Here is a 27,006-nt window from a genome sequence, read left to right as displayed (position 1 = left end):
GTTGTCCTAAGGGATGCTCGATTTCACAACTTCCAACTCTCTCCTTAGTTCTATCGAGTCTAGCCTTTGCAGTGGCCCCGTATCTTTTGATTGTTATCCAAACATAACCATATCTCTCAAAGACAAAAATATTCTACAAAGTATGATATTACAAATAAAAACCCATAATTATAACATGCTAGAAGGATTTATCCCTGTTGCTCTCATATTTAAAATTCACTACAAAGCCATGTTCTCAGCTTTTGCCAGCAAACACAAATTCCAATCTCAAAAAGGAGAAACACTCCTCTTACAAACCGATTTATCCCGTTCAAACACTGTTGTTCCGAAAGCCATCCAATGAAAAGACATATCCCTTCCAGAAGATTGGGTCCTTGAAGGTGCAGCACCACCAACAAAGCCTCAACCACCTCAACCCAATGTTGAAATAAAAAACATTACCCAATACACAGATGGCAAAGTCCAACTATCTTTCCATCGTCACTCTACAAGTTCCAGATTCTCAGAAGCCTCTTCTTCTTCCAGTACAATAGATCTAGGAAGAATTTCCAAAATCCCTTCTGTTATCAATATCCCTTATCACCAAACCTCTCCAAGAAAATCTACATCCGATATCCCTTCTACTAGCTTCCAAAATGCAGACTATACTACAAATATCCCAAAACCTGTCTATACAAGTCTTGAACAATCCTCTCCTCCAACTTCACCAACTTTTTCAGCCATTACTGAAAATATCCAGAACGAGCTGAATGTATTAACCTCAGAAAAACACTTTGTTCTTGACAAAACTTTCTTCCAAAAAGATTTCTATTCTACATATAACTCTACAAAACGAATTTGATTTTTTCAAAACTTTTTCCACCATAGAAGTGAGATACAAAAGCAATTTTATAATTTCATTAAGTTACATAAAATACAGATTCTATTCTTTGATTGGTTTGAATTTTATTATGCATCTGAACATCACATTGCATATCCTTTTGCATCCATTAAACATGCATGCCCAGTCACATCAATATCAAAAACCCCTGTTTGGAACCTTACTAGTGGACCCACAGTTGAGTCTGAACATCCACCTTTGCGAAATATCCAAATAACCCACAACAACCAGACTGTAGAGGCAGCCCCCTATAAATTTTCCACTGATGACACCCTTTCCAATACAAAACATATCATTAACCAAAATAACTTTACAAATACCAACCTTAACACCTTGGGAAAACAACTTACAAGACTAGAAAAACAAATACAAAGAACCACTACAAGCTCGATAGACATTAAAACCTCAACTGACTTGAAACTAAAAAACTCAGTCTTCAAACCTTACCAAATTACAAAAACAAGCCAAAAACAACTCCAAGAAAACCAGACAGACTTTCTCAAAGCTATCAAAACACATTTACAACACCTTGACAGTTCATCTTTAATTGTCCCAGAAACACCACAAACAACTAACCTTTCCACCTCCACAAATCAAGTTAGTACTCTACACAAAAGCCCTGAGGCGTCTTCCGATGAAAGTACTTCTCAAAACCAACCTCTTACCCTCAACAAACTTATATGGCAAAATCTGAAAACATCCACTGCTCCAGACATTTCTATAACCACTGAACCAACTATCCTTACTCAACACAAATATAATGCTTCTTCCCTCTATGAATGGAATATAGATGGAATGTCCGAATACAATATCCTCAACACCCTCCAGCAAATGACTATGGCAGCCAATGCCTACAAAACCCAAACAGGAACCTCAGACAAAGCTATTGTTGAACTCCTTATTGCTGGTTTTTCTGGTCAGTTAAAAGGATGATGGGACTACCATCTAACTGAAACTGACCACCTACATATCCTAAACTCCTTCCAAACATATGAAGACCAAACACCCATCCTTGACCCGTCCAGAAACACTATCCAAGATGTTGTATCGACCCTTATTCTTACAATCTCCTTACACTTTGTTGGAGACCCTTCTCATCTGAAAGACAAAAATGCTGAACTCCTTTCCAATTTTAGGTGTAAGAAGCTCAGTGACTTTCAATGGTATAAAAACACCTTCCTTACTCGTGTCATGCTTAGAGAAGATTCAAACCAACCTTTTTGGAAAGAAAAATTCCTTGCAGGTCTACCTATTCTCTTGGGAGAAAAGGTTAGAAACAAAACCAAAGACACCTTTACAACGAAAATCATACCATATGACCAGCTCACATATGGTGAACTTGTAAGTTTCACCCAAAAAGAAGGTCTTAAGATCTGCCAGGATCTTAAACTCCAGAAACACCTAAAATGGGAAATGAAACGTACCAGACAAGAACTTGGTAGTTTCTGCCAACAGTTCGACCTTTCCACTAAAAAACCTTCATGCAGCGGAAACTGCTCACAACCAAGAAAACATCCAAGCCACAAACCTCCTTATAGGGGTGTTCAAAAAAACCGAAAAACCGATTAAACCGAGAAAACCGGAAAAAAAATAACTGAAAAAACCGAACCGTGAAAAAAAACCGATTAAACCGATTAAAATTTTGAAAAAACCGACCGGTTCGGTTCGGTTTCGGTTTTTTAAGTCTGGAACCGGAAAAACCGAACCGAACCGAACCGAAACCGGAAAAAAACCGAGCCAAACCGAAAAAACCGAGCCAAAACCGAGCCAAAACCGAAAAAACCGAGCCAAACCGGTTTGAACCGATTTTTGCTCTAAAAAACCGAACCGAACCGAACCGAAACGAACCGAAACCGGTCGGTTTGAACCGATTTCGGTTCGGTTTCGGTTTTTTTTTTTAAAAAAAAAAATTTCGGTTTGGTTACTTTTTTTTATAAAAACCGAACCGAACCGAACCGTGAACACCCCTACCTCCTTATAGACGATCAGCCTATAAAAATCGACAACAGCTTTATTCTAAACTAGATTCACCTTACTACAAAAAACCCTACAAATTTACCAAACCCCAAAGACCTTTCTAGTCAAAATCCAAAACAAAATTTGACCTAAAAAACGTTATCTGTTACAAATGTAACCAGAAAGGACATACGTCCTGTTTTTGCAAAGTCAATACAAAACTTCATGAGCTTCAAATAGATGAAGATACCATCAACCAACTACAAAATCTCTACATTGAAGCTACAAACACCGACCACTCTTCTTCAGACACTTCTGAAGAAGAATTTCAAATTGATGAAATAGCAACTATCAGTGCTGCTTCAGATACCTCTACCAATTCCAAACAAATCAACGTCTTAACCCAAGACCAGGAATTCATTCTTGAAGCTATCAAAAGACTTGATGATCCTCACCTTCAAAAGACTTATCTAGACAAATTATTGAAAGATTTCAATCAGCCAGAAAACCCTCCATCATCTAACCGCTCTATCTTACCCTCTACCAGTACCAATACCTATGATCTTACAAAAATCCTTAATAAAAAGAAATCCAAAACCACTGTTACCATTCCAGAATTACATTATGAGATAAAAACCCTCAAATCCGAATTACAATCCCTTAAACAAGCCCAACAAAAAGACTCTGTCATACTACAACATCTTTTATCCAAAATTGAAAACCAGTCTGATAGTGAGTCTGATACAGAAGATCAGACCATTGAAACTCATGCATTACCACATACACTTACAAATATTGAGCATATTCCAGATGATTTTCTAAATGTATTAACATAAATATCTTCCAAAAAATATTTAATTAGCATTACTCTTATTTTCTCAGAAGATTTCAAACTTGACACCATCGCCTTATTTGACACAGGTGCAGATTTGAACTGCATCAAAGAAGGAGTGGTTCCAAAAAGATTTTTGCAACATACATTTGAAAAACTCTCTGCTGCTAATAATTTAAAATTACATATTGCAGGAAAAACTCAAGCCTCTGTTTTCAACAAAGGCCTCTCTCTTAAAACATTTTTTGTTGTTACAAAAGATATTAATCATACCATCATTCTCGGTACTCCATTCATTGACATGATCACTCCATACCAAGCACATCATAATTGCATTACTTCCAAAATCAATGGCATCAAACTTGTTTTCCCATTTTTAGAACAGTCTAAAACTAGAAATTTGAATTTAATTAAAGCATGCTCCATACATACTTATCACATCAATGCACTAATTCATGGCAAAAAATTCCATTTACATGATTTACAAAACCATGTTTCTTTTTGTCGTATAACCAAACAACTACAACCCTGATTTACAAAAGAAAATTGTTGATTTACAAAATAAGAATGAGCAACAGATTTGTTCGGACCTACCTAATGCTTTTTGGAAAAGAAAACAACACATTGTTGATCTTCCTTATGAAGATACTTTTTCAGAAAAACTAATACCTACAAAAGCAAGGCCCATACAAATGAATGCTGATTTAGAACAGCATTGTAGACTTGAAATCCATGATCTCAAGTCTAAAGGTCTTATCCAAAAGTCTCGATCACCCTGGTCGTGTGCCGCCTTCTATGTGAATAAAAATTCTGAAATCGAAAGAGGCACACCAAGACTTGTGATCAATTACAAACCTCTGAATACCACTCTCAAATGGATCAGATATCCAATCCCTAACAAAAAAGATTTGTTATAAAAATTGCACTCTGCATTCATATTTTCTAAGTTCGATATGAAATCTGGCTTTTGGCAAATCCAGATTGATCCAAAAGATAGATACAAAACTGCTTTTACAGTTCCCTTTGGTCAATATGAATGGAATGTCATGCCCTTTGGTCTAAAAAATGCTCCATCTGAATTTCAACGCATCATGAATGACATTTTCAATGCACATTCAAAATTCTGCATTGTTTACATTGACGATGTGCTTATTTTTTCACATTCCATTGATCAACATTTCAAACATCTACATATTTTCTTTCATACTGCCAAACAAAATGGTCTCGTTGTTTCTAAAGCAAAAATTTCTCTCTTTCAAACTCGTGTCCGATTCCTAGACCATTATATTTGCCAAGGCACTGTAACACCAATAGAGAGGTCCCTTACCTTTACAAACAAATTTCCTGATAAGATCACCGATAAAACCCAATTGCAACGGTTTTTAGGCAGTCTTAATTATGTTTTGGATTACTACCCCAATCTTAGCCGTCTAGCAAAACCCTTACATGATCGGTTAAAAACAAACCTCATTCTTTGGTCCGATCTTCATACCAACCTCGTCAAACAGATTAAGAAACAGGTCCAAACCATTCCCCTTCTCCATCTAGCTAACCCGTTAGCTCCTAAGATAGTTGAGACCGACGCCTCTGATATAGGTTATGGTGGAATTCTCAAACAAGTTCACAATGACAAAGAACAGATCGTCCAGTATACATCTGCCCACTGGAATGATTACCAGAAAAATTATTCTACTATAAAAAAAGGAGATCTTTTCAATTGTTCTCTGTATTAAAAAATTTCAAAGTGATTTACTAAATCAAAAATTTCTTCTGCATGTTGATTGTAAATCCGCAAAAGAAGTTCTGCAAAAAGATGTCTAAAATCTTGCTTCAAAACAAATTTTTGCCCGATGGCAAGCTATTTTAAGCATTTTTTATTTTGATATTGTGTACATTAAAGGAGATTCAAATTCCATTCTAGATTTCCTAACCCGAGAATTCATTTAAAACAGGTCTTGATGCCTCCGAAAGCAAAGGCCAAAGACAAGGGGAAAGCCCTTCAAACCCAGCCTACAAAACCAGAGAACCCCAATCCTTCTACAAAACTCATGTCTTCAGCTATCTCAGCTGCTAAACCAATCAAATCTTGGTATGAGGCAGTAATTGAAGAAGAAGAAGCTACAAAACCCCAACAGGACCAAACAGACGCAGTTCAGCATTGGGTCGACACCATTTCCAAATCCCCAGAATTACTCCTGGCGCTACAAAAAGTTTCTCAACAGACCTCCGGTGATTCTGTCTCTCAAACAGGTAGTATTTCTAAACCACTTTCAAAACATCAAGGAGGCATTTCCACTTCAAAACCCCTCATTTCTTTACAACAAACCAGTTTTCCAAAAACCAAATCCAAATATATTTTCAAAACTACTTTTCAAAATATTTTAACTATGGAAGAAGGATTTTATCATGAAAACCCTTCCATTGCTGCTTCAAAAATTTTCCCTCCAAATTGGTACTACAAACCCTGGAATCTAGCCAAACCACAGTCCTATTATGCCGCAATCCTTGAGATTACTAATTCTGTCAAATTCAAACACTTCAAACTTCATTCCGATCACACCGAACCAACATATTCTACATGTATCATTCACAAAATTCTTCACCCTCAAGACTGGGGACAACCCTTACATCAACCTCTTTCCTTCCCTATACACTTCCGTACAAACCCCCAGGACTTCAATACCACCTATACATACTGGGATTACCAACAGGCATGGTTCAATGCCTTTCTCCTATAAAATCCAAACCATAGTCATTCTTGGTTTTTCTACTTCCATAATGAAATGAGTACTACAAACCTCCCCCTCTGGTTCCTCCAATGGTGGGACTACTATGGTTGTCATGTTGACTACCTTAAAGACCATCCTTTAGTTGAAAACGGCTACCTCCATTTCAAAAACAACTTCCAACCAGCCCCTTCTGAAAGGAAGTTCTCTTCCCTACTCATTTTCTGTACAAAATTTTTTGTGTCGTGGGTATATTCATGGTTCTATGATTATAATTTACAAAACGGACATCCAGTTCTGGTTCGCAAGTTCAAAATCAAATGGTGGGATTCTTTTGCAGCTGAATCCAAAAGTTCCAAATTAGCAGTTACAGAATGGTTGCAAAAACATCAAACAGCTCCCATCATTGATCATCATCCTCAATCAAAGTTTCTAGCCAGAAAGGCTCAAACGGCAGCTCTCATTGCCTCTGCTAGAACTGAGAAAGAATACCTACAAATAGTCCAAAGCATTATACAAAGCCAAGACCCGAACACGGTCTTGTCCCAATCCAGCTCATCTGGATCGACATCTCCTGCCATTTCCCTTGGAAATGATAATGAAGATGACTGTTTTGGTATTTTCCCACCTATCAAGCGACATTAAGTGTGTGTATATATATATATATATATATAAAGCATTCCCAAACTTTCTCAGGCTTATCTGTTCAAGAGCCCTATTTTCGACTCACCTGTTTTGAGTCCCTTTTATTTTAAGCCTATTTGTTTTAGGCTTTCTTTTATCTGTTACTACTACTACAAACACCCAATATCAGTGTCGGTAGCAGCAAGACAACAGATGAAGGTCCCACAAAAAACATGGGCATCTTCCTTTTCTGTCACCACATGGGCATCTCCTGTCACCATATGGGCATCTTCCTTTTCTGTCATCAGGCATTTTGGCTTCTTCCATGCCAACTCGTCTATAAAAGGGGACTCCAAATGCTTCAGAAGACAGACTATCAATTTTCCTGATTCTCCATTGTAGCTCATAACCTGTAACCCATATCAATTCTCCTTTTTACCCAATATTTCTTGTGTTAATTTACAAATTTAAGTAAGATCTTATTTTCATTATTTATATTCTTGTTAAATTTTATGTACATTAAGTATGCTCTGTGTTTGATTAAGGATCCTGACATTGTTGGTCTTGCCTTGTTCATTCGCATCAGAAATCTGTTTATATTATTTCTTTGATCTTTTCAAAAAATCAGTATATAAGCTGGAAACCTGTGACCCGATCTTTTAGATCATTTCCAGGTATAACAACACCACGTACTGAGTATTTGTTCATTACATCTGTTTGTTATTGTTGTTTATTATTTGTTATAAGTCCTGTTTAAGTCCTATTCTTTTATTGGTGTGTGTGTGTGTGTGTGTGTGTGTGTGTGTGTGTGTGTGTGTGTGTAGGAAAAAAACCTCAATATATAAAACTATGCTACTATAACTTGAAAAGATAAAATTATAAACAAATAATGTTGGATGATCAAAATAGAAAAAAAACAAAGTGAAAATGAAAAGTATTTTTTACAATATTATAGGTTTGGATGAACAATAAAGTAAATTGCTTTATTTTCTCAAAATCTTTTTATAATTATAATGTTTTATTCTTGCATGCATCAAAGGGGAGACTTGTAGACATTCTATGCATGCTTATATATGTCTACACTACACATACTCGGATTTTCTTCTCGTTTTCTTATTACGCTTTCAGTGCTAAACATTTTAATGATTTATGCATTTGCGTAATATTTTGTATTTCGATGGGTTCAATTCAGGTACATTACACTTCTAACCACATGGCCCCTGCTCCAGAGCTCATGACAAAGCTCACAAAAGACACGTGTCCAAAACTATGACAAGACAGGAAGATCACTTGGGCTCTTGGGATCATTGATTTGGGCTCTTAAGAGCTTTAATGGCCCAACAAACCCATAGCACTCGCATTCGGGAGGAGCTATTAATCACGAGGTGTATCCTCTCATGGTGTCATCTTTTTAGTAATACAAAAAATTCTCTTTTTAAAAAAAAATGAAGAAGAAGAAAGAAATATTCTCTTAACCTAGACAAAAAGTTACAGGATTAAATATCTAGGTCTAGTTATTACCTCCAAGATAGTTTCGTATGCTTAAGAATCTCCAAGAAAAAAGTATCAATTAGGACTATAACAAGATTTAGGGAAAAATTTAATTAGTTGGAAAAAAACTCATTTTTTATTTTTTAAAAGATAATTGAAAAAAATTCATGACGCAAGAAGCCTGCGCAGTTATCAAGGCGAAATTGTGCCAAGACAGGAACAAAATAGTAGAAAACGCTCAAACTCTTAAGAACAGAATGTCTGTTCTTCATTTTTATATATATATATATATATATAATTTTGTACATATGATTATTTGAGCCCTCATTTTAAGAGAGATTTATCATGTACTTTGTAATCTTTGTAATCTTTAGCCCTTGATAACGTTCCAGCATTAAAAGGGTACCTGGTGATTCCCAAAAAGTTGAGCCATCTATGACTCTCAATCCTTTTATCCCATGTACTTTGTAATCTTTGTCAACAACTGATCCAACTGTGCAACCACCGTAATAGTGATAATGGGTGCCTGCATTCTGCTTGCAGTAATTTCTTAACTCGCCAGGGCTCGACGAGTTATGTTGGGGTCGAGTACTCGTGAAACGTGTAATGGACATCGACATCGCTATTTTCTCAATCAATTGAGCCGTCTCAGCACACTCTTCCTCCAAGTCAACTTCGTTTTCAAGATAATTGAATTCCACTATAGGGTTTTTTCCTAGGATCTGTGTTGTTCAATTCCAGCTCTCCTTTTGATTTTAGGAAAGCAATCTTGCTTGCAATGACTATGGTTGATGTTGAAGCTAGTTGAGGCGATTGCTCCCTCGGGTATGAATATGAAGTCTTCTTTTACGCCCGTGACTTGTAGAACATTAGAAAATTGGTAATCTGTGTTCGTGCTTGCTTCAATGCGTGGATTTTCTTTCATTTCCTGTCCAGCCCCTTCAAAGTCTAACACAAGGTGGGATCCCAAAGTTCTCAAGATTGTTTTTTGGACCAACGCCGCTTAACATTAGGTTTTGGGGACTACCTAATGCTCCTGCTGACAAAATAACATCACCCTGCTGAACCGAATTCAGAGGCTTGTTGAGGTAAGCTTCGTAAGTTTGATTTATGCTGTATAGCTCTTGATGAACCTAATACCATGAGCTATGCTCTCGTTTCTTTGACCTGCATCATTTAAATATAACAACTTACTAGCTTCAAGAGATTGATTGTCCAAGTAATATTATTATGAGATGAAAAACAAAAAAACAAACATTTGCTTTTACATAATAACTATTATGATCTGCGAAAACCAGTGTTTAATTGAGAGATCGTTGCTTACTATTTTTATGAAAGATGATGCTTTTTACGGTTGCTTTCAGAAGAACTATGATATTATGTGGATTGCCTGACTGCAAAAGATCAGCTGCGAAGTGTCTTTTCCCACAGTTATCAAACAGAGACCCTCCAACCTTTGTTCTCTGTATATGTTCCCAGGAAATCCAATATAAGGTAGAACTCCAGCTTCAAGTAACCCGAGTTAGAACTCCAGCTTCAAGTAACCCCGAGTTTGACAGCAAATTGAAATTTCGTCAACTCATTGGGTCTAGAAACAATTCTAGACTCCACCCTCAACAATGTAATCAAATGACTAGCCCGAGACTTCTGCGACGTCTGAAGTCATGTACGGTAGGCTTTTGCCTACGATGAGGGAAACAGATTTAATCTATTAGAATCAGTGGTTTGATTAATCATTCATTCTTTGTTGGATGTTTAATGATTTTGCTGCTATATTGATTTCTTCCTGTAGGCTGTTCTTATTTTTTTTCTACAATGAACCAAAGAGAAAGAAGATATTAGCATGAATTTTAGACTTCTAAATGGAAGCTGTCATAACTAGAGAACCTGTTTCTCTAAGTAGCATGCCTTGTATCAATGAAAAAGAACGGGACAACTTAACAAAAATAGAAATAGAAAATCTGTGAAAAGACAATAGCTGTGAATAATGTGTGGAAGCTCCATTCTCGATCTTCCGGTTTCCTTTCCCCAGGGCTTGCTTAAGAAGGAGGAGAAACGTTAGCAGCATATATTGACTTGTGTGGTTTGGTTAATGATTTGAGTTTTCAGGCCCAGCAAATAAATTTATTGAAGTTCCTTGAACGTTAATATAATCAATCTTAAGCATGGTTTGGCTAATGATTCATTCTTTGTTGGATGTTTAATGATTTTGCAGCAATAATGATTTCTTGCTCTAGGCTGTTCTTGTTTTTCTATTGTTTTATGCCTGCCTTTTTGGCCGTCCCTTCTCCCTCACTTGCCAATTCTAGTGGAAGTCCCAAGTAATCACTGGAGTGATCCTGAGAAGCATGGTTCACAGTCAAAACTGATTGAAAAGTTGAATCTGGGTCAGTTTCCTAAAATTGGAGTTATAAGTCATAGATGTTGAATACAGCACATGTCATATTTCATTAAGTGAACTGCCAAGTGTAAATATTTAGCTAAAGTTGGTAGCTGGCCCTCCGTTGTCATCTTGGGTTCAAATCCAGCAAGAGGATACCAGACTCCAAGTGTGGTGTGGATGGTTTTCCTTGAAATGAACCAGGAAAGAACTTAGTATTGTTACATGAAACACAGCCAACGATGCCCTAAATGGTTAGACCTAAAAAAGAAAAACAAAGAGAGAGACTGTCTTAGAAAAACTTCCAGGAGATGTATTCACAAAATATATATATTACACCATCTTTTTATATATATGGATATACTTTAAAAATGTTCTTGGGTCCATACATATACCAATTATACATAGTTTATAAACAAAGATTTAACTCTATCAGGTAACTTTCCTGCAGAGACTATATTAATAAGAACCCTTCCAGTATAAAGTCCTGAGATTCTCCAAAGGCACCCCGTTTAGTTGTTCAATTCCCTGCGACTTGAAGTCTATTCATCTCGAAGCTGATTCAATCTCGTGTTGATATTAACTATTCAAATCAAATGTCCCCAACCTCAACTGATCACCATTTTTCAATCTTCTAGCCAGGGGCTGCTCCACAGAAACACCATCAGATATGATACTACAACTCCTCTTCTTCCCTTGATTACTTGAACCATTATCCAATAGGTTTTCTTGGGGGTGAATATCCATTAAAGGAAGCTCAACAGAGGCTGTATTGGACTTGTTGGTGTCATGAATCTCATTCTCTTTTTGCATATCTTCCTTTCTTCCAGAACTCTCAGATGATGTCAAGGAGCTTGCCATTGAACATACTGTATTCCTCATTTGTGTCCTTTCAATGTCTTTTAAGATTGAACCTCCTGTTTCTGTCAGTTCTGATATTGAAGAACTTGGACATCCACTATTAACCATTGAGACTAATCTACAGAGCTCGGCTTTTGCAAGTTCTATACCCATTGAAGAAGAATTATACCCAGCCAGAGTTTCCTGTGCTTTCTTCAATACTGTCTGTAAGTATTTCCCTTGAGCTTCAATTCTCAGCTGCAAATGTCTCTGTACCTGCAATAAAAATTTAAACAGGATTCGCATGTTCTGATAAATAGACTGAGAAAGAGGTTTGAAGAAAGGAATTGTTTTCTTGGTCTTACCTCAATCTGTTCATGAAGTTTCCTCTGCACTTCCATTTGCATCTGGAGAGCCTGTGCAATCTGAAAGCTTCTGTTGAACATAGCACTTTGAGTAAATAAAAAGCTTTTGTATTGTTATCTCTATAGAATTTCATCATAAAGCAGGTAGAGATTATGTCAACTATTACTCGTTAATTGGATGGTGGTTTCCATCACTGCAGATCCCCCTACTACTTCGAGTCACTGCAGACTCTTTGAAATGATCATCACTACTTTGAATCTCTTTGTCATCTGCAACAAAAAGAACTATAAAACAACACTCCATTGGTAGAATATAAATGAGAAAAACTAACTATGCACTATCAATCTGATTCTTTATAATTTAGAATCACCTTCTTGCTTGCTTTCAATGCTGATCAGGGACTGCTGACTCTTCCCTAGCCTGTATTTCTGCATCAAGAAGCAAACATAAAATCACAATCTTGTTTTTCTGCATTATAATAGCATAGGTTGATCTGATCATTCTGGAGAGAAAATGCCTGTAAATGGCTCTTCAAGTGGTATAAAGTAAGTCCTGGAATCCCCATCACCCTCATCAGACTCTTTGGTGTTGCCTCTGCACAAATATAATCACAGAACAGTTTAGGAAACCTTGAGCTCGTTGCAAAAGATTGACAAGTACGGTCACTGAGGTCGTAGAAATACTTGATACTTACTATCTGCACCTCCGAGTTGATTGACTGCTTCAACAAACCTTTGATGAAGTTCTTGAGTCCATTTTAGCCTAGGCTTGGCATCAGTAGACAAAACCAAGTTCATACTTTGATGTTGCAGACCCATTTCTGTTTGGTGAATGATAGACAAGTGGAAGGCTGAAACATGAATATGAGTTATGATCCTTTTCAGCTATGCTTGAAATTGTGGCAGCTGTGTGATTGTCTTTTATAATTTCGGAGTAGTCGGGCTGTCCGATGTTCTCACTCCGTATCTGGAAACATAAGTGGGGTAATGTTGGAAGGGAATATAAGCTATGAGCTGTGGCTCTTCCTTTCTCCCACCTCCCATTTCATACTAACTTTTTCTTTTTTAAAAAATTTCCTTCTTTCTTCTTTGACTTGAAAGGGGAGAGGGAGAGAATCTCATAGGCAGCAAAGACAGAGAAAGCAACACACTTCAATTTGAGTCTCTCAAAAGGAGAGAAAGAAGAAAAGTGTATGGTTTGTTTTTATCTTCCTGTATTCCCACCTCCCCTCTCTATCTTTCTCTCTGCTTGATTCCCTGCTGAGTAAGGTAGCCCCACCATGATGAATAATGGGTGCAACTTTCCTAGCACTCTGAGAAGCTTTGAAGAAAAACAAATACGTTGATGGGAATTTGTTATAATGGATATTTCTTTTTGGTGACTGAAAGGGACAGCCAAATGGGTCGTTCTTTTAATTTTACACTCTTTTCCTATTTTCTTTTTTGAGCAGGCTGTATTGTGATTGGCAGATTCTTTTTGTTCTTTATAGGGCTGAAGGAATCAAAGAATCTAACCTTAGATTTTAGGACCCAGCCTCGCCTCATTTTTCTAACAAAGAATTGCCCTATAAAAGAGAATCAAATCAGCCATCTTGTTATAACGAAGACCAGATAAACAATACAAATGTGATCACCCCTTAATGCAATCTCTTTTATATGGGAACAAAAATTGAGCCAAAAAGAGACACAAATGTGCAAGTTTATCCGCTTACAGTCACAGGGGGGAATCTTATACATATACAGGGCCAGCTGCTTTCATGCTCGACATACAGCTAATGCCACGAGATGTACCATCCATCATCAAAACCAACCCCCTTTAAGTATATTCAAGCCAAACAATCTTTGTTTCCTTGCATCAGAGTTATCCAAAGGAATCCGAGTAAAATGAAGAAAGCATCTGGAGAAAATTGAGTTTTCGTGTGCACTGATTGACCCCTTCTTTTCTTTTTCTTTCCACAGCCAATCCTGTCATGTTCTTACTAATTAATACCACTTCCGTTCTTCTTTATATATATATATAAAAATTTTGAAACACAAAAAAGAAAACTAAAGTTCCGATCTTGTTGTGGCATGTTAAAGGAAACAACCAGCTAAACCAATAGTCTTAAATGGAAGTGATACAAAAGCAACACGACCAACAATCTGAAACTGATCCAACATCTCATGGTGGCTGTGATGCAAAAGCAACACAACCAACCATCCAGTGCTACTTGTTGACATGAATCAACAAGGTTGATTTGGCTCCGTCTCTCTCTCACTCTCCCCGAGTGTACGTGACTGTGTAAGTCACAAATGCATAGACAAAATGAAATGACAAAAGGTCCGCATATTTATGGCAGCAGCACACTTCTGTAATATGAAAACAATCTACTGGACTGCTCAGCATAAAAGTCTCTTGCTAATAAATAAAGAAATATACTCCAAAGGGAATGTTAGCTTTAAGCCTGTAGTCCATATCCATGCAGAAACTGAGAAAAGAAATTTTCACCCATAAAAGAAAACAAAGGAAATGAAAAGAAAAAGAAAAAGAAAAAGGGAAGCCAAAATGGCCAACAACAAATCGTAAAAGTCGATTAAATCAGATCGATATTTGGATTTCTTGGGTTGCGGTTTAGGGCTTTGATCACTGGAATCAAAATCCAATGATTGATCTCCAAAGAACTGCCATCTGATAGGTGCCATATAATCAGAATGTCTAGCTTGCTGCGTTAATCGCTTTCCCTGGATTCAAAGGTGTAGAATGTTGGATACTAAAGCAATACTTTAAACATGCAATTACAATAGCAACAGTACTATGTTTATTTAATTAACAGAGAGAGTAGAAGACATGTATAGTATACTTGTTTGCTACAGTTAAGGATTTCAAACAGTTGACTCGGCCTGCCATTTTTATCAACAGCCTTTGGACACACTACAGCGAGGAAAGAGTGAAAAAGTCCCGTGATTGTATTTTTACTACCACCATCATTCCATTATAAAAACTTCAACAAGAAGACCAATATGGTGGATCCAATGTAGTGGTAGGTCCATTTTAACAGCAAGTTCTTCCTAAGCAAGCATCTGCTTCTGTCCTAAGACTCTACTCATTCATTAGTGGCAAGTCTCATGGTTCTTAGTCAGAGAAAGGATTAAATACTATTGAGAAAGTTTTTATGATATGTGGCCCGAATGTTTGAAAAACAAGAAAAGAAGTAAGAGTTATTGAAGTACCTTTCTCTTTAACCAGCTGCTGTACTTGAAGGCTCCTTTCTTGCTTTAATTTATTCCACAACAGGTAAAGGAGATTCTGGGATGATGCCAAACGGGCCCCGTATTTTTTTAGGTCAGAAGGAGAAGGTCTGGTGAATCAAAAGTCATTTAAGCAAAGGTGCCTCTCATCGATTATTATTCTTTAAAGGGACCCATTAGAGAGGAGATCTCACAAAGCCAATAGCATGGAAAGAAGATGAGAAGGATATGGCCTCAAGAATCAGGAAAAGAGAAACAAAAGGAAACGATTCACCATCCCAGCAAAGTAAAAAATTAGATATAATACTGATGCAATTTCATGTCAAACGCACGCCAAAATGACATGAGCAGTGTGTCATTACTCTATTTACATTTTTATATGCATTTGATATGAAGAGAAAGGAATCAGCTAACTACTCGCAACTCTCGAAATGCAAAGTTAAAATAACAATCCATGCACAGAAAGAAAGAAATACATTAATGATGCAGGCATCTTCTATAAATGAATGCTCAAAACAGTAACGAATATTGCTGCTTCATTGAGAGACTCAAATCCTCTGGAAATTGTTCTTGCTGCAAGGTTCAGGTCACTTTTTTCGGAACTTCAAAAGGTTTTGGCTTCCTGCACAGATAAAACAAAACCAAGTAATTTACACTCATCGGCAGACTGCACATAGACTCATTGTTTTAGAAGTGAAAAGAAGCAATTCCATCTTTTGTAACTGCATCAAGAATGGCAAAGGAAAACGAAGAGAATGGAACCATTTCAAGTGTAACAACAAACAAAGTGGCTTGCTTTCATTTTCATCCATTTTCAAGAGAATTCGCCCTCAGTAACTAATCTTCCACTGGAGCATATGCAACATCATAATCCAGCTTCGAAAGAAGAAATGGTCCACAAATCTTCTAATTGCAAGTCACTTAGGGCCATGACCATACAGAATCGTCAAAACTGTTTAATGATCCAGATAAACAAATGAAAAGCCAGTCTTAGGTAGATTTTAAGTAGTCAGGTGACTAGAGAATAATAAAAAAGAAAAAGAAATCACTGTTCATAACTACTATCAACTTGTCGCATCATGTTTAACTTCCAGAAAGTTTAACTTCTTATCTAGGCCTACATCTACATGAACACAATAGTAAACAAAAAAACGAAAATTCAGGTCCATCTCACATCTGGCAAATAGGGAATGTGTACAATCAACATTCAAAAGCCAAATGTAAGCACATGGTTCATTAGTGGTAGACATAATTGCTTTCTTCACCGAACACTTGCCTCATTAAGTGATGTCCAACTTCTAGAATCTTTTTTACGAGGCACAGCAATCTCTGTCCAGTACCCCGCGACTTGATTGACAGGGACAAAGTGGGATCGTGTAGAAATATTCCCTCAAACAATCCAGGCAAGACTAACTCATTTCTGATAAAAATGCTACATCTAATGACGTAAGATGTCTCAGTTTGACATGACTCAACCCAGAAAAACACAACCCTCTTCACTGCTTGAAGAACAGATCCATATGGGTGAACAAGTTCAGGAAGAAAACCTACCACCCCAAAATACACAAGGCACGCTCCAAGATAGTAAGATAAAGCTTCATAATAATAAAGACGATATGGTAAATTAGGGTAGTTACGTTTAAACTGTCTAAAACTGACTAGTATATATTTAGTGAGGTGATTGACAAGAATCCTAATGGGGCTGCCCCCCATAACTCACAATGAAATGATAATAAAGCAGAGCATAATTGCAGAATTTTTGTTAACTTGATTTACCAGGAAGCTAAAGAAAATTTAAACTTGACAAAAGAAAATACCCAAAAAAAAAGAAAAGAAAATAACAACACAAACTCTTTCTGTATTTCTGATAGGTTCATAAACAAGTCAAGAAGGCAGGGCACACTCTCTTCCAGGTCAATATGAGGACCAAAAGCAATTAGGAAGCAAGGTTGGAGATTTTATAGCTATTCAAGATATTTGAGCAGCTTAATTGAAATCAACAGGTTATGTAAATGCAAGCAATTTCTCAATGAAACTGGCCAAACTTTGGAGGTAAAGTTCTCCTTCAATGTTCAATGTAGTTTCCAATTCAATATTTGTTTTATATGGAAAAAGCCAGCCTTTCCTAACACTATATATGATGCTCGACTACTGTGGATGGTTTGAAATAATAGCTGTCACAAGATTCTAAATTCACCTAAAATGCAATAATTCTGACACAAGACAAGAAAAGCCTAATCATACACAGCACATAAGAAAAAATGGACCAGGACCAGAGCACTGATTCTTGAAACTGCGTAAAATACCAGGGCAATATAATTCTTGTATCCATTCAATGACAATTCTTGAACCTCCAAAAGCCAGGTTTTCTTCGTGGACACCAAACATCAAATGACTGACTCTTCGTAATGCAAGAGGTTCAAAGAGAATCATACAACGTGATGCGGAATTTGAAGCCTAATAAGAAGAAAAGAAGTTAAAGAAAGAGAACTTTGTAAATTTTATTTAATTCATCAAAATTTATGATATGAAAAAAATTTACATATAAGTAATAAAACTCTAATCAAAATTAAATTTAAATTTAAAAACCACTAACTAATAAAAATCTAATAAAATAACATAAATCAAAATCAATAATAAAAAATAAATAAAATACAATAACTTGAGCTTGATGATCCCAATCTTCCAACCAAAAAATAACAGGTTGAGCTACTCTCCATCATGTCTTGCATCCAATATTTTTAACACAACAACATCCTCAAGTCAAAGTAGATAGCTCGGGGGTTGCTGCCACGGCGGTAGGTGGCAACTTTGACGGTGGAAGATGTCCAGATGATTGGAAAGTGGAAACTTATTGAAGTGGGCTGGGGTTGATCTTTTTTTTTCGGTCGTAGGGTGTTACCCGAACTTGTTTTGCCTCCAAATATGTTTGTTGTTGTTATTATTATTATTATTATTTTGGAAATTAGAATGAATTAAGTTTTTGGCCCTTTGCATTTTGCAAGCATGAAATACTCTGTTGCTGCTTAAGCAGTACTGTACATTAGAAAAAAATAATCACTGCATAGTAGAAACAATGGTAATGGAATGTTCAGAATCACATATCATTATGCTCAAATTCAATTAGGAACTATAATTTGATGTATTCAAGTAACGAGGAGATGATCCCTTTGAATGATAAATTATATCTCAATATATATATATATATATATATATATATATATATATATATATATATATATATATATGAAATATACGTGCAATTTTGAGAGCCTAAGCCCCCACCAGGCCAGAAAGATTTGAGAACTAAAATCCGAGTGGTTAAAGAGACAACTTGGGTCCTCCAAATTGTTTTCTTATTTTGATAAAAGTAAAACGTCTCCAAAATCCATCAAGTCCGTCGGATGAATAAACAAGAACAATTGGAGCCGAAGTAAAAAGCCCAAACATCAGAAAGATTTGAGAACTAAAATCCGAGTGGTTAAAGAGACAACTTGGGTCCTCCAAATTGTTTTCTTATTATTTTGATAAAAGTAAAACGTCTCCAAAATCCATCAAGTCCGTCGTATGAATAAACAAGAACAATTGGAGCCGAAGTAAAAAGCCCAAACATCCTAAGTGGGAAGTGGCTATGCAACCCCGCCATTAATCAGTTTCATTTTTCATCACGGTTCTTGGCATTTTACTTGTACTTTTTTTCCTATAAGCATGCTTCAAGATATTATTTAGTGTGTCACTTTCATTCAAGCATTATATATATATATATATATATGTCCTTTTTTATGTATTTTAATTTTTAATCCCTATACTTATCTTTACTATTTTAATATGGAGTAAATGAGAGGTGAGATATTCTTGTCAGAAGGAATATCTTCTTAAAGCCCAGCTAGTAGTTTCTTGTCTTTTAATTTTTTTATTTTTCCAATTTGATTTAATTTTGTGGTCATGAGACTAAAAATCTGTGCTTAGTAATGGAAATAATTTATATTATGATCATAAATGTAAACCAGTTATTGACTTGAGGCCTCGTTTTACCTTCTAATTACGTTGATTTGTGGGATTGAAACCTCCATCAGATTTATTCGAGAAGATAGAATAATTTTACAAGCGGATATAACAAATGATCACCAACTCCACTGCAGCCTCAGAACTCAATCTTGAAGCAAGGCGGATACTCCATCAAACACATGATAAACATGGCAAAGCAGATAATTAACATTTCAAGTTACTTCAGTCTACATATTCTTCCACTAGTGGTTTTAACCCTAATAAGCTCCCGGCTTTATTCTGCCTACATAAACTTAACCTTTGCCTGGAGGAACTGAGCAGAAGGGCCCTTTTTTTGTTTACAAATCTACCATGCAATCATTGAACTGACTGAGCTTAATTAGTTCCCCCCCTGGCCAGAAGGCGGCTCAGGAGTGTGGCGGTTATTGGGTCCTGTTCCTGAATAATCAGTGTACTCCAGATTCTCCCTCCCGGCTCCTCGCTTTGTGATTGTCTGCATTTTCAGATGTCAAAAGAAATCGTAGATTAATTTGCTTTCCTCGTTCCTAGGTTCAATTAATATAAAAGAGCCCATTGACAAACCACTTAGCCCATGAACGGTACCTGGTGCTGGGTGTTCCGATCAGGAGATAGCATATCTTGACTATTACATGATAGATCATCTCCAGTCCCTGTAAATGCAATCAACAGAATGAAACAGTTGTAGCAATTATTCATGAACAAGAGTTAAAAAAAAAATTATATATATATAAGGGGGTAATTTAAGGAGACAAGTTTGTGGATTTACTGGATGTTGAGGTAGCATTCAAGAAGATAAGCTGGGAAACTACCAGTAGAATTACTAGGGAATGAAGGAATTTGCCAGACATTTCTAGCCACTTTTGAAGCCTCATTCCTTTAACGTTATTTTTCTTAACTTAAAACGCATGTTGCTCGGGCATTTATACTGCAGCCTGTTTTCGTCTTGCGGTGACTAACGCGTTATTCACCAAAAGTCGTCAGGTCAGAGAGAAATGCACTTATTAATGGAGCACTACCACACCAACTTGGGCAGCCTATCCAGAAGCCTTTATCTTCCTTTCTTTATCTTTTCTTTCTTTCTCTTGGATTACAAAAGGCGTGCTTTCAAGCTCCAACCTTGTCAAAGGAACTTTATGTACTTTCATGGGTCAAAATGGAGAGCCGAAATGAATTTGTCAATGCGTTGCTATGATTGAAGAAGACTGGCTCCCTTGGCCCATCTGCAATTAGTGGAGAACATGGTATGAGGTGGTCAAAAGAATTTACAAACTACTCATTACTTGAGTGAAGCCCGCCAACATTCACAGCGGAGAGTGGCAAGAGAAGAGAAACATTAAGTAAAATCACTGATCGCCGGTGATCCTGATATGTCCGATACGTACCGTCGTTATGATTTTGATTTATGTCCTCGTAGCTTAACAAGGTTGATTTAGTCCTTGATGTTTTTCGATCTTAGACAAAGTTAACTAATTTCTCCCTTGATCTATTTGTATTCTTGTTATTAAGTTATAGTTTTGATTATTGATCAATTTTGGCAGCGAGGGCTAGTTCAGAAAATTTAAACCACTGCTCTAGCGCGTGGGTATGTGAGTATAGATTGCAAATTATAGTGGATATCTCTCTCGCTGATTTAAACTTATCGGGTCCGGTTCACTGCACTTTGTGATTTTAGGCAACTGGGCGTTGTACGTGTGAAGATATTTTAGACGACAACCCAATCTGAGATCGTCATCGTTAACTTCAACTTAGCTGTTTTAATTATTAATCAACTATGCGCACATATTGCTCATGACACGCATTTGAGGAGTCCATAATCGATCACATCCACATACTCTTCGGTAGTGATTGTTTTAGTTTTTGTATCTTATGTTTAGATGGGGCACTATCTACTTATATACAAAACTTAATTATAAAAATGAATATTTTTTTTTTGTTTTTTAGTTTTTTTGGATTCCACATGCAAAACTCAACTTTTACCTTTAAAACAAACACAGACGAATCCATCTATAAAGCACTGACAGACTACTGCATGGATCTGATGGTGTCAAGCATTCGAGCGTGCTCGGAAGGGTTTTAATTTGAGTTGATTTTTAAAGTATTTTTTATTTAAAAATATATTAAAATATTTTTTAAAACAATTATTTTTAATATTAATATATCAAAATAGTATAAAAATATTAAAAAAAATATTAATTAAAAAATAAAAAAAATTAAACTTTTTTAAATATATCTTTGAAATAGAAAAACAAAGGACAGCGTGTATCATTTATGGTCGGCCAGAAGCAAAGTTGGGGTGCTCTAAATCGAAACTGATATCATGTGTGGATTGAAACTGACATGTTCGAAGGCACACCTGCAGACAAACCCTTCCTCAAGAACTTTTGAACGGCTGTCATTGGCCATTGCACGCAGTCGCATTCATCCTGTTGTAATGGCAGTTCCACTTCGTTTCACTTTCCACCTATGTAGCTTTTCAGAAAGCACTAGGTAAAGATCTTCGTCTCAGTTATCCTCTTGGGCTATTTTTAAATCCCAACAAGTCTTTTGGGTTCAATCTGAAAACCAATTTTATAATACATGGGCTTCCACGGATTTAAACCACGTGGCATGGTTTTGTCAGAGGATCAGTTTTTTATTGCAGTCTTAGAATGCGGCACGGTCGATGATGGCGTGGTTCTTAGCACGACATCTGGCCTTACGTTTCAGTACTGATGAGATTTTAAAGCCCGTAGCCTTGTGGTTTTGGTTGGAAAGAGAATAAATTTTGAAAAATTACTTTTTTTTTATTATTATTGATATGGTTGAAATATATATTTGGTTAAAATTATAATTAAATTTAATATTTATAAAATAAAAATATGTTCATGATTTCTAATTAAATAAAAATATGATGGTTAGGGTATAAATATTAAAGTCTATTTGGGAGTGTGATTGTCATTATTTTTAAAAATATTTTTTTTTAAATGTATTAAAATAATATTTTTTTATTTTTAAAAATTATTTATGAATCAGCGTATTAAAACGATCTAAAATACATAAAAATTAATTAATTTATAGCAAACACTATCTTAATATCCTACGGCAACCATATCTGAGAAATGGTGAGCAGATTGTAATTCCTTTTATTTACTAATTATTTTATTACAGTACTTCAAATTAATTCAAATCAAACCAAGTTCTTTAGATGAAACATTTGAACAAATTTATTATTTTAGGAAACTGAATCTAACGAGTCCAGGACGAATGGCTCCAGTAAAGGGTGGTGTTTTTTACTTAAAGTGTATGGGTAGAGCGACTAATTAAATTCACCTTCCTATCAAGATGTGATTTATGTTTACTTTTTTTTTTTAAAATCAAAATAAATTATTTGACAACAAGCTTAGCTAATGCCACGAGAATTAAAAAAAATACATGGAAAAAAAAAAGGAAACAGGAATGAAACATTGCGTGAGTTTTTTTCATATATAAAATAAGTAAAAATCAGAGCCAAATTTATTTATTTAGAAATAAAAATATCAAAATAAGAAACATAATTATTTTATTCTCTTATTCAATTTTGATTCTCAATTTTTTCTTCCTTTTCCAGGTTTTTCTGATCCATTCACATGACATACTCAATCATTGATTTCTTAAAAGAAACAAAATTAACAACTCTCTTCCACCGTTAGCAACAAAATTGGTTGGAGATGGCATTTATGATCAGTAATCAAAGGTGCAAGGTCTTGAGTGGCAGAAATTGTGCTAACGTAACTAATTTCAAAATATACGAGGGACCTTCGAATTCATTTTACCATTATTTTAAACTTTGGAAGGTCGTGATTCTTGTGTACATTGTGTTTAGAATTATGATAAAGATTATATTTTTAAAGTATTTTTTACTTGAAAAATTATTAAACTAATATTATTTATTATTTTTTAAAATCTTTTGAGACAGTAAATATGATGGGTTTCTTAAAAAACTTTGTATACACCTATAAATATAGAGGAATGATTAAATCAATATAAATAATTATTCTAGATGGAGAGGTATGATGGTTTATCATACCTTCAATACTTTTATTTTTTAGGATCGTCTTAGATCAAACACAGTAATCTTGTATCTAAGAATCAAAAATATTGAAAAAAGACTTAGATCCAAAAATAACATTATATCTATAAACTCTGAGTATGTAAATAACACCACAAAACTAGTTATTCTTTGATAAGTCATTGTAAGATCTTTATCCCTGCAAAAAAAAAGGTTGTTTTGCCACAAATAAACAAAAGAAAAACTCGCGTTTATTCTCCAACTTGTTGCTAAAACTTGCAACTAAAAAAACATAATATAATTTCCTCTAACTAACCTTAATGGACCTCTTTTGGGTTACAAGCTTATGAGCCTAAATTAATAATTAACTAACATAAGTCCAGTAATGGAATAAGCCCTTAAACAATGTATAATGGGCTAAAACAAACCCATATTAAACATAATTATTCAACATTCAATAAATAAATAAAATAAAATATGATAATAAAAACAAAGTTTTCATGCTAAAGTTTCTTCGTGCAGCCCGAATCTCTGATTTTTTGCACATTCTTGCAAATTTTCATTCTCAGTTTCAAACATGTCGTTCTCTCTCGTCTGAACGAATTATTAACCCCGCTATATATGGTTGGAAAGCTTGTGATGTATAGTTTCCAGAACAACATTAATCGCAGAAAATTTCTACATATAGCTTCATATTTATCCAAAACATTACATAAAGGTCTAGTCTGGCAGTTTTTATAAAATTTGTTTGGTAATTTAGACCATCTGAAATAACATGTTCCCGAACTCCATTTTACCTGAAAATTTTCCAAAAAATATATTTCCATGTATTTAGTATCTCCCTATGAAATTTCATATCGTTCTGATGTACGGTTTGAGAGATATATCTGGTCTCACAAAAATGATCAGCAAACATTTTAAGGTTAAATTCAAAACTGACTTAATTCGTATTATCCTCCTCTTCTGTAAAAAGATTTGACCTTGAATCTGTATTATGAAAAACATCTTTTAAGGTCAACTAAACAGTATCAAGCTAAAGAATAACATCATCATCAAAACCAATAAGAACCTTGTTAACAAAGAAGGTCCCCCTGATATAAAATCTCTCTTTTGCAGTCATCTTCTCCTTCTTCAATTTCAGCTGCTCCTCATATATTTGCTTAGGTGTTAAAGATACAAGAATTATACGTTTTTCATTCATCTAAAAGGAATACTTTTTTATTACTCCATCATGCATAATTCTTGTATCATATTGTCATGGTTTACCAAGCAATAAGTTACTAGCTTGCATTAGCACAACATCATATAACACTTCATCACAATATTTATCAATAGAAAAAGGTAACCAAAACCTACTTATTCACTATCATTTCACCGTCATCATTTAATCATAGTAATTTATAAGGTATGAGATGTTTGGTAGTATGCAAGTTCAACTTTCTCAGCAATTAAGTACTAGCTACATTAGTGCAACTAACTACCACTATCTATAATTAAGCTACATGCCTAATTATGAACATGGCATATGGAATATGTTTTTCCTCTGACCTTCTAAATCATCCAACTTGACATACATATTTAGTGTTTTCCTCACAACAAGTGTCTCTCCCTCAGTCAGATACTTAACATAAACATCATCAGCATCCTTCAATGGTGTCATCTTCTCCTCTTCATCCTCCTCGCTGGTCTCAACCTCATTATTAGCTTTTATAATCATGATTATTTTGTTGGATATTGTGAAGCAACATGACCAAAACCCAGATAACAAAAGTATTAAATGCCACAATTACGAGAAGTAGAAGTAACATTGTTACCTTTAACAACGACCGAGGTGTCTTTCTTCTCTCTAAGGTATTCAGTCTTGCCCTTCTCATTCTGTTGTGACGGACCACCCTCGGTGTTAGTCTTCCAATTAGGTTTTCAAGGTTTTGAAGGGTCTAATGGTTGGCCTTTTCAATTGGTACCTTTTTATTTAAGTTGTTTCTTCACCTTCATAATCATATGCATCATCTCCTTCAACTCCACAATATGAGTGATATCGTGATTAAGGCCATTCATAAATCTAATTATAGTAGCCTCCCTATCCTCCTCAACATTAACTCGAATCATAGCAAATTCTATCTCATTAGACTTCACATGTTTGTTAGACCCGCACTGCCTTGAGCTTTGCTAACTGTCACACCCAAGCTTTTTGGTTTTGACTGACTGTTAAACCTAAGTCTTTTTATATGACTAATTTGTCAAAAGATTATCTTGGACTTGGTCGATCGTCACGTTCAAGTTCTTTGGATTTGACGTATTTATCAGATCCATTTTATTTGGTTAAGATTTTTTTTTATTTATAAAAATCTTAACCAAACATTTTAACTCATCACGTGTAAACCATTACCGTTTATTTTTTGATAATCTAAAGAGCATATTCTCACATTGGTCCAATATATCTAGAAGAATTTAATAAATTCTTTCAAACACCGGTACGAACCTAAAAGATTAAGGGATAAAACATTCATTCTTAATCATTAAAAAAGAGGGAATAAAAATTAAAGTCAAAAGAGTCTGAAAGACGGTGGAGATTTGTCGACGCAAAACCCCCCCTTCCCCCCCCGGGACAATTTTCTGAAAGCAACATTCTTCTATCAAGACTAGTGTTATTTTGTATCAAGATATGGCTGGGATTGTTATTCCCGGACGGTGCTCTTTATAGTTAATCTGATAAGCCCTTGCTTTTATATATATATATATATATATATAAAAAGGTGCCAGTAAAATCCGATAGATACATGTGGGCGTGGGCACATCCGCGTTCTGATCCCATCAAGAACAGTCGACGATTGGGTGAAAATGTCGAAAACTCAAATTATCTTGTTATGAACACGGAAAGGAGAAAAGCAAATGAATATTGCGAATTATGGGTGTGCAGTGCAGGCTTGCAAAACAGCTGATGAGCAGGATGTTAAGGTGTCTCCGAGAAAAAAAGAATTCGAACCATCCAGTTATTACGGGTGTCCATCCCCTCTTCCCGCACAAAAGAAAGAGGAGCAAAGAGAAGAAGAAACTCAAGGAAAATAAAGGAAATAAAATGGTAAAATATTTTTAATAACATATTAATACTGCAACTTCCTATAGACAGGAGCGGATAGGGGTGAGTATTTAGATATAAAAAAATATTACCGATTCAATTATTATTTTTAATTTCTTTTTCAAATTATCCAACCTGAATTAATTTTTTTGATTCTTCTAATTATATTTTAAGAAATTCACAAAACTCCTGAACTTTCTGAAATGATTTGAATTTCTTTAATTTATTTGGCCCAGTATAATTTATTTATTAATTTCCCAACCTAGTAACAGGTTACTTATATAGTTTTGAGCTTCTTTTTTTTGTTATTTCAGGCAGTTTAGATTTTCTGAAATTTCTAAACCCTTGCCTGATTTTTTCCAAAATTACTTCAGAGAATTAATAACTACCTGAATTCTTTGAGGTTTTCCAGACTTGTTTACCTGAATTAGTTCGAATAATTCATAATTCTTTGAATAGTACTGCTGGTTCCTAGAAGAAAGCCATAATTCTTTGAGGTTTTCCAGACATGTCAAATCTCAGTTGATGAATCACAATAGTATTGCGCTA

The 27,006-nt window shown here is 35.3% G+C and overlaps 1 protein-coding gene, 1 long non-coding RNA gene and 1 pseudogene across 3 annotated transcripts; all 3 read right to left on the bottom strand.

The window, feature by feature from the left end:
* Window positions 1–8,808: 8,808 nt before the first annotated feature.
* Window positions 8,809–11,295, bottom strand: LOC133705303 ((R)-mandelonitrile lyase-like; annotated as a pseudogene).
* On the bottom strand, window positions 11,182–13,349 carry LOC133705643 (myb family transcription factor PHL8-like). 2 transcript variants are annotated; one of them, XM_062130957.1, is made up of 6 exons: window positions 12,790–13,349; window positions 12,613–12,689; window positions 12,466–12,523; window positions 12,262–12,379; window positions 12,095–12,164; window positions 11,182–12,005 (listed from the first exon to the last, which is right to left on the bottom strand). In XM_062130957.1, exons 1-6 carry the CDS (start codon window positions 12,911–12,913, stop codon window positions 11,469–11,471), a joined length of 984 nt encoding a protein of 327 aa, XP_061986941.1. In that variant the 5' UTR covers window positions 12,914–13,349; the 3' UTR covers window positions 11,182–11,468. The 2 variants fall into 2 exon arrangements, with proteins under 2 accessions (XP_061986941.1, XP_061986942.1); XM_062130958.1 differs by having other exon boundaries at window positions 12,262–12,364; window positions 12,790–13,338.
* A 1,102-nt stretch (window positions 13,350–14,451) lies between these two features.
* On the bottom strand, window positions 14,452–18,202 carry LOC133705644 (uncharacterized). Its single transcript, XR_009844316.1, has 2 exons — window positions 15,305–18,202; window positions 14,452–14,815 (listed from the first exon to the last, which is right to left on the bottom strand). It is a non-coding gene; the product is annotated as an uncharacterized LOC133705644 (long non-coding RNA).
* Window positions 18,203–27,006: the final 8,804 nt, after the last annotated feature.

This window comes from Populus nigra, chromosome 10, assembly GCF_951802175.1.
Source record: "Populus nigra chromosome 10, ddPopNigr1.1, whole genome shotgun sequence".
Taxonomy (NCBI): domain Eukaryota; kingdom Viridiplantae; phylum Streptophyta; class Magnoliopsida; order Malpighiales; family Salicaceae; genus Populus; species Populus nigra.
This window is presented reverse-complemented; position numbering and strand designations above follow the sequence as displayed.